Raw genomic sequence first — 12,467 nt, forward strand, 5'->3', positions numbered from 1 at the left:
CAAGTGGACCTATACAATGGCCGCGAGACCAGCAGCTTCTTTCCATCCGGCTGCCTCTTGACGCCATTCGGCTCACGTTTTTTGAACATAGGCAGGCTCAGGGATGGGAGAAAGCACTCTCTCGCTAGCCAATCAAAAGCCAGAACTACTTCTCCCTGCAGGCTTTGCGTGTCGCACGCAGATGGCACCCGTCAGTGAGGTACGGCGCAGGAGAGAATGACGTTTTAGATCGCGGTACGGGTAGCCGCAGCTGCGACAGCGGTGCTAATAGCCGCTAAGAACGGAAGCGGAAGTAGTGGGAAGGGGAGGACCACAGTGGGAGGTGGGGAGACGTCGCGCGCCTGTCGTAGCGTCGGAGAGCGTTCATCGCGGAGTTACAGAGCGTCAGGAAAACTGAGCACGAGGCCCGGGGGCCCGCATACACGCAAGAGCGCGCGCGCGCGTCGCTTCTCTGTGTCTTCGGAATTCGCCGGGCCTGCGTTACGCGTCGCGCGCGGAGGGGGCTGGGCAGGTGGCGGCAGAGACGCAGGGAGGAAGCTAGGACGGCGCTCTTTGGCCGGGCGCGGGGAGAGCGGGAGGCTTCGTCTCCGAGCCTTCCCCACTGACTCCTCCTCCTCCCTCCCCTCCCAGAGCCATGGCGGCAGCGGCGGGAGGAGGCAAAATCCGCACCCGGAGATATCACATCGCGGCCAAGCCCTACGCCAAGAGCAAACAGGTAACGTAGTTGTGAAGTGCTCGGTCTAGGCCGCTGCTGTCACTCAGCGGGCTGGTGGGATTCCGGTTCTTCCCGCCGGACACGTGAGAGGAGCTGGGGCCCACCGTGTGCACACGGGCTTCTCTGCAGATTACTGTGCTGAACTGAGGTGGTTTGCAAATTCTGTTATTGCTTTGTGTATTCGCATCGTTGCTTTGTTATTTTTTTTGTCTCTGCTTTATTTCAGTATAGACAGAGTATGTTTTGCATCTTGTTGGTGATAGTGTTCTTGGTGTTTATCAAGTATGTATCATCACTATCTGGTTAATATGTTGGAGTTGGTTGCATCCCCATAGTTCGAGCGCAACTTCTGTGTTGTTGTTTTCTCCCTCCCTCGCCCAGAACATAAATCGAGAGGTTTTCCTTTAATTTGACCAACATGCTTCAATTTGTATTCCTGCTGCAACCTGACACACTAGCACAATTATACGGCAGAGATTTTGACTCGCATTTTTTTCTCGTCTCTCTCTGCTTTTTTTGAAGGTGTCCAGTTTGGGAACCACACTGCATTTAAACTTAATCTACTTGTTTTACTGGTAGCTTATCCAATCTTGTGTGTTATTTTATGTTTGACTAAAATGAGAGCAATTTTATGTAAGATCATAGTTTTACTACTTTACCATATTGATTTGTGGGAAACGCAGTGGCATCTACATTTAAACTGGATATGGCAGCCTGTGGCATGGTATCATTATAGAGATCAAGTATTGGTAGTTAATGATGGTATTTTTTTTCTTGTATGTTTGTATTCTGTATTTTAAGTTTTTATTTAAGTGAAAAACTGGAAAATAAATATTATATTTATGCTGACTATAGACATTTTTATGAATGTTCACAGTAAGCAAAGACCTTGGGCTACTTTAATGCTTTGTGTAGGAGAGCCAAAGCATGGTAAATTGCTCCAGGAACTTTAACCTCTTGATTTTAGATGCTTACATTATAATTTACTTCTTGTATTTTGCTAATACTTAATGTAGATATAATAAGCCAGGGCTACTCGCATAATTTAAGTGGAGGTCCGGAAACATCTGCTGTGTGAAACCTGGGGGTCTGCAAAGTACTGTATGCACAACTGTTAGAGCACTATCACTCCCAAGGTAGTGGGGACCTGGGTGGGGGGAGAGGGAAGGATGCACATTTCCCAGAATTGAAATATAAACTATTAATAATAAATTAGTAAATACTTTTTGTCCTGCATGTTTGAGCCTTGGTTTGGTCTTAGTTTCTTTCTCTTTCCTCTGTTTTTTTTCTTAACTCTCTCCAGGGTCTCCTGTCCTTTTGACATTTTTTTTAAATCTGTGTACAGCATTCATCTTTTCTTTATGTTCTATCCAGCTTGTTCAGCATATTCCCCTCTTGTGTCCTTATCCATCCTGTCCATGCATCTTCCCCTCTTGTGTCCATATGTTTCTTCAAGGCCAGAAGCTCTTCGGTGTCCCTGACATTTCCCATTTCCTGCTCCTGTCTCCTCTTCCTCCTACACCCCCACCCATCTGTCATCTAGTATCTTTCTCTCCCTCTGGTTCCAGCGTCTGTACTCCTCTCTCCCCTGGTCCAGTCTCTCTCTATCTTTTTCCATCCAGCATCTGATCCCTCTGCTCCCCTCGGGCCAGTTTAGCATCATCTCACTTGAGCTTGGGTCTGACATCTCTTCCCTCCTTACCCCCTCTCCCATTGGTTGTGTAGGAAGGTCTGATATTTATGTAGCTCTCCTCCCCCCCCCTGGTCCTCCATATGCTGTAGCGGGTTATGACACTGGATGGGTCGCCTGATCCCCATTGCCCCAGGTACATTAAATAGATTGTGAGCCCGCCAGGACAGACAGGGAAAAATGCTTGAGTACTTGAATAAATTCATGTAAACCATTCTGAGCTCCTTTGGGAGAATGGTATAGAAAATTGAATGAATGAATAAATAAAGTGCTGAAAGCTGCGTATCTCTGGCCGGCAGAGCCTTTTCTGTGCCATGTCCTATCTCTCTGATGCAAATTCCTATGGGCAGGTATGACAGAAAAAAGGTTCCGCTGGCCTGCAAGTCAGCTGTCTGCACTCTCTGCTGTAATCCAGTTTGGAGGACCATCAGGGGAAGCGAAAAGCTGCATTTGGACCTCGGCATGTGGAGAGGGTGCCGAAGTGTGGCTCCATGGTCCGCCATTTGACTAGCCTTATTCTAAGCAGATAATAATAAAAGAGGCTAGAAATACCTAGGAATTTACAGTTGGGGAGAACATTAGAGTAACCAATAGCTGACCATTTACTATTCCATACGTAATATATATTTACAAAACAAAAGTTTTTATAGTTTTTAAAAACAAACAACTTAATCAGAAATCTTGTTAGTGGTAATGAATTCCAAGTCTTTCCAGCCTGATAGGCATGAGATGAGAATTTTATAAAATTTAATACCTCTGGGATTTGGAAAATGTTCTACATGCAGTAAATTAAATGTTACATCTGTTGCAGAAATAAAATAATTTCTGCATTTGCTTGTAATAATCCATATCACCCTGAAGATGGAATCAAATTCCTAAAATACTAGTTCACATTTTTTTTGTACCAATATAAGCATGCACATTAGTGTGATCAATTATATTAATCATGCACATGTTCACAGTGATTTAGGCCCCTTTTACTAAGCTGTGGTAGAGGTTTCTACTGCGGTCCAAAGCACTAAATGCTTTGATATTCATAGGAATTCTATGAACGTTGGAGCAGCGTCGGATCATTTAGTGCTCTGGGCTGCAGTAGAAACATCTACTGTGGCTTAATTTAAAAAAAAAAAGGGAGGGGGGCAGCGTTAGTTTTACTGTGGGAACTTTGCTATGGATGTGTTGGTGGATATTTGTAGTGGTTATAACAACACAATGGGTAGATATGAATGTTCACAGGGAATAGCCACCTGTGAACAATACTAGGACATTCTCTGACACTGGATGATAAAAATAATGAGATGGGTGAAATCATGGAACCTCTAGTGTGTGAAATTTAATTTCTGGTGCAGTGCCATAGATCAGGGTGGGCAATTAATTTTCCCAAAGGGCCACATGAGAAACAGGTATATGTTACGATTAGGCTATGAAAATGTGAAACAGGCATAGTAAAAACACAAACAATTTGTATTGCATGTATGATGTAAAATTATTATGTTTGATTAATTTGCCATTGATCTCATGCGGACCAGTCGGGGACAGCCAAAAGGCCAGATGTGGCCCAGGGGCTATACAATGCCCAGGTCTACCATAGACCCTAGTTGGTCTCTGGATTTCATTTTTTGGAATATATTTCTTTATTATGTACTTTTAGTATTTTGCAAATGTAGGTAAATCTTGTGATTTCATCTTTGAAATAAGGATAGGTCAGACGGGTGCTCACTTACATTTGCTAAACAGCAATAACTTGATATCTTTGTTAGAGAGTAGAGGAGTAAGACTGATTCTTAGAGCTATGGGCTGTGAACTAGGAGAATCTGGTTTAAATCCAACTGCTGCTCCTTGTGAACTTGGGCAGTCACGTAACCCGTTGGTTGCCTCAAGTACAAGCTCTGGTGGCTAATGCAGAAAGCCATGTGTTGCAGCCATTAACTACACTGCTTCTAATGCAAGGTTCCTGCAAAACAAATTTCCCTTGGGATCGAGCAGTCAATGAGCATGCAAATTATTGCTGCGTTGAAATTCTGCAGGTCATTGTGAAATGTCATCCTTCTTGTTAGTCCATGAGTGATGATTTGGCTCACACACTGACTAAAAGAATTACTAAAAAAAAAAAAAAAAGTTATAGGTCTGCTTTGGGCACCCCACATCCAAAGGTAGCCACTCCCCTTCACATCCCTGTCCAACGAAACTGACTGCCCATCCCCCCAACAATCCTTGGTAGTCTAGTGGTTCCCACGCAACCCTGACCACACATGACCCTAATACTTTAAAAAGAAAAAAAGGGTCTAGTATATTTATTTATTAATTCAGTTTTCTATACTGTTCTCCCAGGGGAGCTCAGAACAATTTACATGAATTTATTCAGGTACTCAAGCATTTTTTCCTGTATGTCCTGGTGGGCTCACAATCTATTTAATGTACCTGGGGCAATGGGGGGATTAGGTGACTTGCCCAAGGTCACAAGGAGCAGCATGGGTTTGAACCCACAGCCTCAGGGTGCTGAGACTAGCTTTAACCGCTGCGCCTCACTCTTCCCAGAGGGTCTAGTATATCAGCTCCCCTTCAAATTTGATTTGGCAGGAACGAAGTTTACTCACTGTCTCCGATGCTGTCAGGATACAAAATGGTAGCATCACCAGGGGTTGACCTACTAAATAAGGCATTGAGGGGAAGATTCTCAAAGCTTTGTGGTAAAAACTACACCTCCCTACCTTATTCAGGAAGTCTGGCCAGAGGGATGCCTACCTGCTCCGGCTGGCAGGCCCACCTCTTACAAAATGGCAGGCTTTCCCCTTCCCAGTGCATCCTGGGATTCACTGAGGAGAGGTCTAAGACTCTGATTGGCCCAGGTTGCTTAAGGTCCCTTGTATGGGGACTTCCTGAATAAGGAGGGGGGGAGGTCAGTGGGGGGGGGGCATCAGTCCCTCTGTGGGAGGGTGTGTATGTGTAGAGTCGGGGGCTTGGGGGAAGTTTGTCAGGAGGGTGTGGCAATGGTGGGAGAGAGTGAGCATCTCTCTCCTGCTGTGCGGGATGGTGTGTGTGTAGAGTTGGGGCCATGTTGGGGGAGGGGGTGGATGACGGTGAGAGATAGTGGGCATCTCTCCTGCATGGGCAGGAGGGTTAGCAGTGTTGAGTGATTGTGCAATGCGACAGGAGAGAGTAGGCATCTTCCTGCTGATCTTCAATTTGGAGTTTTTTTATTTTAATTTGCATGGGGGAGGGTGTCTGAGTTGTCAAACCTTACTTTACTGTCGGTCCCTGTCGCAATCAGCGCTCTGGCACTGATCAGAAAGTAAGACTACAACAGCTCAGACTTCTGCTAATTTTGGCTGCAAATGTGGCACAACGAGGTTAGGGAATCACTCGGTGATTATAGAGAATTTTTTGGAGTGCTCATTTTAATATTAATGACCTTGTTGTATTACATTTGCATGGCAGTATTGAAGACTGCTAGAAAACTCGGAAGAGACCACGGTAAGCCATTTTGATAATCTGCCGCTAAAATACATGCACGCTAAACCAGCTGGAACCGGTTTAGTGAGCACGTTACAGACATTTTAGTTTTCAGAATCTTCCCCTGAATCAACTCCGTACCTTATTTGTTAGACTGATTTTGAGCAGCTTGTTGCAATGTAGTACTAGAGGTCAGGCATCACCATTTTGGATCCTGGTGCCACCGGATGCAAGAGTAAATGGACATACCTCTTGTCTGACCATATTTGAGGTGCTATGAACAAATTTGGGAAGGTGAGGGGAGAGTGGTATACCAGGGATGCCTTTTTTTCATGTTGGGATTGGGGAGTGGCAGAGTTATTGTGGATTATTGATGTCAGTTACTCTCTGAGAAGGGTATTGGGTTAGTATCTTCAGATAGGGAGGTGGTCAGGTACGAAGGAGGGAGGCTGTTGGGTCAGGTCATATGGGGGGGGTCTCAGCCAGTGTAATGGGTCAGGTTGTGGAAGGGTGGGGCGATTAAAGAATGCTTCCAGACCATGGTGACCTAGTGGTATTTTTTATTTTTTTTTTTAGCATTGTGCTGGTGCAGTAGTACATGTCTTAACATTGCTGCTGATTACTAAAAATCCTACTTGCCATACATTTTAATATGCTTTGAGTTGATGTCTACCACACAGATCAACAAGCACATAGACGGCTTGTAATCATGTGCTTAGGCCTGTGGTATAAGAAATTAAACAGAAATAGTCTGAAGTTTTTGACATCAGATTTACAGGATAGTAATATATACACAGAAAATTAAATCTTATTGATACTCATTTGTTACATCCAGTGAAATCCAGCACGGAATGTTGCATTCCCAGGTGATAAACATGTGGTATTCTGAAACAGAGAAACATGATGGCAGATAAAAGCCAAATGGCCCATCCAGTCTGCCTATCTGTAGCATCTGCTATCTCCTCTTCTAAGAGATCCCACGTACCTGCTTTCTTGAATTCAGACACACTCCCTGTTTCCACCACCTCTATTGGGAGACTATTTCACGCATCTACCATCCTTTCTGTAAAAAAGTATTTTCGTAGACTACTCGAGCCTATCACCTCTTAACTTCATTCTATGCCCTCTCACTCTGGAGTTTCCTTTCAATTGAAAGAGACTTGACTCATGTACATTTACGCCACGTAGGTATTTTTTATATATAGGGTGCCCACAAAAACACTCCTTGATTTTAAATGGTTACAAAATCTAAATTTATTGGAATATGTTTATAAATAAGATAACAGCAAATACAAATCCCAAAAAGCACGGTTAGTAAGATCTTACACAATCGCTTGCACGTTCACCCTTATAAGCTGCACTTGGTACAGAAGTTACAACCTTCAGACAAAATGACTAGGTGTTTCTCAAGTGGCCCTCGAGATCACTGGACATTACTGTTTGTGACTTCCTTTTAGGGGTACGTGAAAGACAGAGATCTTTTTTAATCCCTTACCAGACTTACAAGCTGCTACAATCTTCTTTCTGAAGGCCTCAGGCAGCTCTTTTGATCTTACCATCTTACCATGGTGTTCACTCTCACCGCAGCAGTTATGAGCATACCAAACTAAATGTCTGAGGTTTAAGTAGGACAAACCTCCTTCAAAATGCTGAGTAACAATGTTCTAATCATGTGCACCTGATGTGATACACCTTGTGTGATTTGAGCCACTTTAGGTGGGAGGATATGTGAGGGTGTCCTAATTTATTCCTCAGTTAGAATACACATTTTTGTGGACATCTTTTGTTTCATGAGCAAATGAAGGAAAATTTTTGTTGTTTACCTGCAACTACATCACTTTCTTTTCCAGAGATAGATAAAAAAAAAGATTTGACATTGATATGTGAACATTTCTTAAGAAAGAACTGAAAATTTCATGGGGTGTCCTAATTTTTTCACATGATTGTAGCTCACTCCCTCTATTCAGTTCTCTGGTAACCCAGTAAAAGAAACTGATCACATCTGTCTTGACAAAACCTACCTCTAGTGAATCTATATTGCCTCTGGTCCTGTAATCGACCAAATTCCTAAAATAATATAGATCAAAGAGTGGAAATGTCCAATAAACCTGGTGAATTCAGTCTTCATTAAAAAGTCCTTTATTCATCCAGAAAATCAATGACCCAACATGTACATGTTTCGGCCGAAACGGCCTACTTCAGGAGTCTCAAATTCTTCAGAATGTGGGAATCTTAAATATAAGAACTTCCTTGTCGTTCATTTTATGTTGTGGCTATTTGTAGAAGAAATAGCTTCTGACAGAAAAACGTAGCCTTGCATTCATCTCCAGATTGTGTGCTTATCTGACCTGGCCCTTACCCTTGACAGAGAGGATGAACAAGAATGCCACCTACACACCTGAGTGCTTCATCTTCTCTCCCAGAACCATGAAGTCGCTTTAGATATGTTTGCTGGGGTACTTGGCAGTATCATTAGTGCCAATGAGGATGAGCAGCTTCAGATAACAGTCATCAGGCTTGATGAGTCTTAGTAGTCTCTGTGTAACATCTTGGATTTTGGCACTAGACAGACAGCATACCTCCTGGGACATCATGTCTTGTCTGCAGATGTATTCTTCTGTACCCCTCGGAAGGGAATCACTAGCCACAACTACCTTATGCTTCTTAGTGGTCATGGATCCAGCAATTTTTAGGACTTCAAGCTTTGGTCCTTCCATGCCCTGGGATGCTCTCAGTTCCTCTTCCAGGGCAGGATTCCATAATATGAGTCTAGCTGTCTTCCCTCTTCTTCCCCACTGCTAGAAATCTTTGATGCCTCATGAATCATTTCTTCGATGTACCTCTCATTCTCACAGATGCTTCTCTGTCTTGCCACCTCTTCCTCAGTTCCTTTACTTCAGTGTTTTTCAACACGCAGTATGTGTACCCTTAGGGGTATGTGGGCCTTTTGTTGGGGGGTATGTGGCCTGGCCGTCACAGAGGATATTCCCTGCCCGCTTATTGAAGCCTTAACCACTTCTGGGGATCCCTCCTTGTGGCCCGCCCCATCCACTGAAGCTGCTGCTGGAGATACCTGTCTACCCTCCCTCCTTGCCCATCTATCCATCAAAGCTGATCCCTTCTTTCTTCCCGCCCCACTCGCTACCAGGGTTCCCTGGTCCTCCCTACCTCCCGATGCCGACCCACAGGGCTTCTCTCCAATGTCAGGAAAAGCCTTCCAGGTCAGCAGGGGGAGTAGGGGGCGTTCACAGTTAACTTCTCACTCATTCTGCCTTCAGCGGCTTGTTGGGGGGGGACGTGCAGCAGGCAGCGGTTCTCACACTGAATGTAGCTGACTCGGAAATCTTCTCTCCAACCTCAGCCACGAGCAGCATATAAATCGCACCCGAACAAGCCGCTGAAGGCAAAAGGAACAGTGTGGTTCAAACAAGTAAGGGAGAAAGGGAGGTGAGGCGGAGGGAGTAGGAGTGCTTTGGGACATTCGAGGGCTACGATTCTTGCACAATGGCTGGAAGGTAGGGAGGGGGAGGGGGCACAAAATCGACACAGAAGGAAGGGGGGCATGAACATGGAACAGTAGGGAGGAAGGAGGCACTAGGGGGACAGGAGGAAGGGAATAGAAAAAGAGAATTGTTGGGCATCAGTGTGTGAGTGAGAGGGAAAGGAAGAAAAAGGAAAATTGGGCATAGAGAGAAAGAGGAGAGAGGTAGGGATGCATGGGGAGAGAAGGATGAGAAGAGAAATGTTGGATATAGTGGTGGAGAGGGAATAGAGAGACAGATTGAAGTTGATGACAGGGGGGGAAATGTTGGACATAGCGATGGAGGGAGAGATGTGGCATGGTACTGGAAAGGGGTGATAGGAGGAGAAATGGGCATGGGGCTGGTGGGCAGTGGTGAAAACTGCTGCACATGATCCTGGGGATGAGAGAGGGAGAAATGTTGGATGTGACAGTAGAAGGGGTGGGAGAGATGCCTGGATCTCTCAAGACAGATGGACAGTGAGAGAGAGAAGGAGACTTGTTGCCAATAGGAGTGGAGGAGAGAGAAACAAAAGTTGGACTCGTGGAGGGACAGAGAGAGAGATGTTAGTTGGGGAAGGGAATGAGATCCGGAGGAGAGGAAGCATGCAGGAGGCAGAAAGTGTTGGACTCATGGATAGAGAGTGAGAGATGGATGGGGAGGGAAAAAAGGAGTGAAGGAGAAATATCACACGAAGGGGGAGAGGGGGCAGAGAATAAAAAGTTGAACTCATGGAGGGAGAGATTGGCTGGGGAGAGAATGAGGACATACAGGAGGAGAGAGAAAGAGATGTTGGACTGGTGGAAAGAAGGGAGAAATGTTGGATGTGGCAATAGAGGGAGTGGGAGAGATGCACCCTGGATATCTCTCTTTCTCTTTCCCCACTCCCTTTGTAGCAGAGGAGGGAATGAGAGAGAGGGAGACATGTTGCCAATGGGGGCAGAGGAGAGAGGAAGAAAAGTTGGATTCATGAAGGGACAGAGAGAGATGTTGGTTGGGGAATAGAATGAGGTCTGGAGGAGAGGAAGCATGTAGGAGCAGAAAGAAAGAAATATTGGATGCACAGGGAAGTGTATCCAAAGACTCATGAAATCACCAGACAGCAAAAGTAGGAAAAATGATTTTATTTTCAATTTAGTGATCGAAATGTGTTGATTTTGAGAATTTATGCTGTCTATATTTTGCATTATATTTGTCTATTTTTCTATAGTTGTTACTGAGGTGACATTACATATTTTAAAGTCATCTGCCTTAACCCCTTTGAACCCCCCTTCCAATATAAATGGTAATTAACATTTTATCCCAGGACAAGCAGGCATGATATTCTCACATGTGGGTGACGTCATCTACGGAGCCCCAGCGCGGACAGCTTTTCAAGCAAACTTGATTGAAGTTTCAAGTTTGCTATGCTGCACCACGCATGTGCATGCCTTCTTGCCCACTAGAGGGCGCATCCCCACCTCGTGGTCCTCAGTTCAGTTTTTTCCGCGGAGCCAGAAGCCCTGTGGAATTTGTGCTCTTCTAATTTGCCTTCTGACACCGCGGCTGAGTGTTTTTTTCTCGGTCGCTGTGCTTAATTTGTGTTTTTATTTTGTTCGTGTGTCTTTTTTCGTTAAAAAAAACAAAAACCAAAATAATAACCTTTTTCGTTAGGCTCCGGGGGCTCCCGGTAGCCGCGGCCGCGGGACCTCGTTCGTTCCCGGCCGGTTTTTGGGCCCATGTCCCGTCCCTTGACGGGTTTTAAAAAGTGCACCCGGTGCGATCGGCTGCTTTCCATCACCAGATCCCCACCGGTGGTGCTTACTTTGTCTGGGTCCTGAGCACCCGACCGACTCCTGCACTCGGTGCTCTACTTTTCAGCCGAGAGCTCTCTGCCGCCGTCGCGCTCGGATGGCGGAGCTCTTCGCTGTCGACCCTGCGGCGGGGAAGGCCTCGACGTCGGCCTCTGCTTCGGCCCCGGCCTTGACCTCGGCCTCGACTCCCTCGACCTCGCCCCGACAGCCTGCTTCGTCGAGGCCGGCGTCCTCGACCCCGAAGTCGACGGTGGGTAAGTCCTCACTTCCTTCTTCTCTTCCAGCCTCGAAGAAGCCATCCTCGGGCTCATCGACGGGGGCGGGTGGGCCGTCCTCGGCCCCGCCCCGAGCGTCGAAGTCGGGTGCCCCGCGGGAATACTCGAGACCGAGGTCGCCCTCGAGGGAGAACCCGCCGGCCCAGGATCTGCCGACTATGATGGGGGTTCCCGTCTTTCAAGACTTGCTCCGTGCGCTCATTGCCTTGGAACTGTCCGGTGCCCTCGCGCACCTCCAGCCGTCTTCGGCCTCGTCAGCCCCGGCTTCGGCGGCCTCGGTCTCGGTACCCTCGACTTCGGCCCCTGGGGTGGCTTCGGCCTCGACCCCGACCTTGCCCCGACCTTGCCCTCGACCTCGGTTGACCAGCCTGAGCGGAGCGTGCGGCCTCGGGACAAGGTGCGTAGGGTTCGGAGGATCTCTTCCTCTTCTTCCTCGTCGAGGTCCTCCCGGGGCTCCTCTCCCTCGGGTCGGCCTCGGGCGAAGCATCGGCCGAGGAAGCCCAAACGTCAACGGGGCTCTCCTCGACGCCGCGGTCGCTCCTCGCTGACCGAGGCTGAGACCCTGCGGGTCTCCGAGCTCCGCCTCAATAATCCGAGGCTTTTCCGTTCCTCCGAGGTGGAGTTTTCGAGGGACTCTTCGCCGAGACGGAAGGGGCGTGCCTCGGTGCCTCATACCCTGGGGACTTCCCGCAGGGGTTCCTCGGGGCATGGGCGGTCCCCGACCCCGTCGAGGTCGCTGGGTGCGGCTTCTTGGGGTTCAGGGTCTGGCACCGGTAAGGAGCCTCGTTACTCCCGTGAGGCTTCCCCTTCTTTTTTGGCGACGCGGGCTTCTCGATCTCCCTCTCCGTCTTCGAAGCCCTCCTCCTTTTCCAGATTTGTGCTTGAGATGGGGAGGGCTTTGGACCTTGACCTTATGTCAGGCTCTCAATACACGAAGGAATTTTTGGAGGAGCAGGATTTGCCCTCTCCCCCAAGGGAGACTCCTCGTCTGCCTATCAACAGCATGATGGCTGCCAGGAT

General features: G+C 47.1%; 1 protein-coding gene across 3 annotated transcripts in view; it reads left to right on the forward strand.

The window, feature by feature from the left end:
* Positions 1 to 230: 230 nt before the first annotated feature.
* NUP153 (nucleoporin 153) overlaps positions 231 to 12,467 on the forward strand; it is a 310,572-nt gene continuing 298,335 nt past the window's right edge. For 2 of the 3 annotated variants that reach the window (XM_033934593.1, XM_033934596.1), the window contains exon 1: positions 232 to 715. In XM_033934593.1, the coding sequence (XP_033790484.1) occupies positions 635 to 715 (81 nt within the window). In that variant the 5' untranslated portion in view covers positions 232 to 634. Of the gene's footprint in view, positions 716 to 12,467 lie in introns of all 3 variants that reach the window. The other variant, XM_033934594.1, reaches the window with a different exon arrangement.

This window comes from Geotrypetes seraphini, chromosome 2 (assembly GCF_902459505.1).
Source record: "Geotrypetes seraphini chromosome 2, aGeoSer1.1, whole genome shotgun sequence".
Classification (NCBI taxonomy): domain Eukaryota; kingdom Metazoa; phylum Chordata; class Amphibia; order Gymnophiona; family Dermophiidae; genus Geotrypetes; species Geotrypetes seraphini.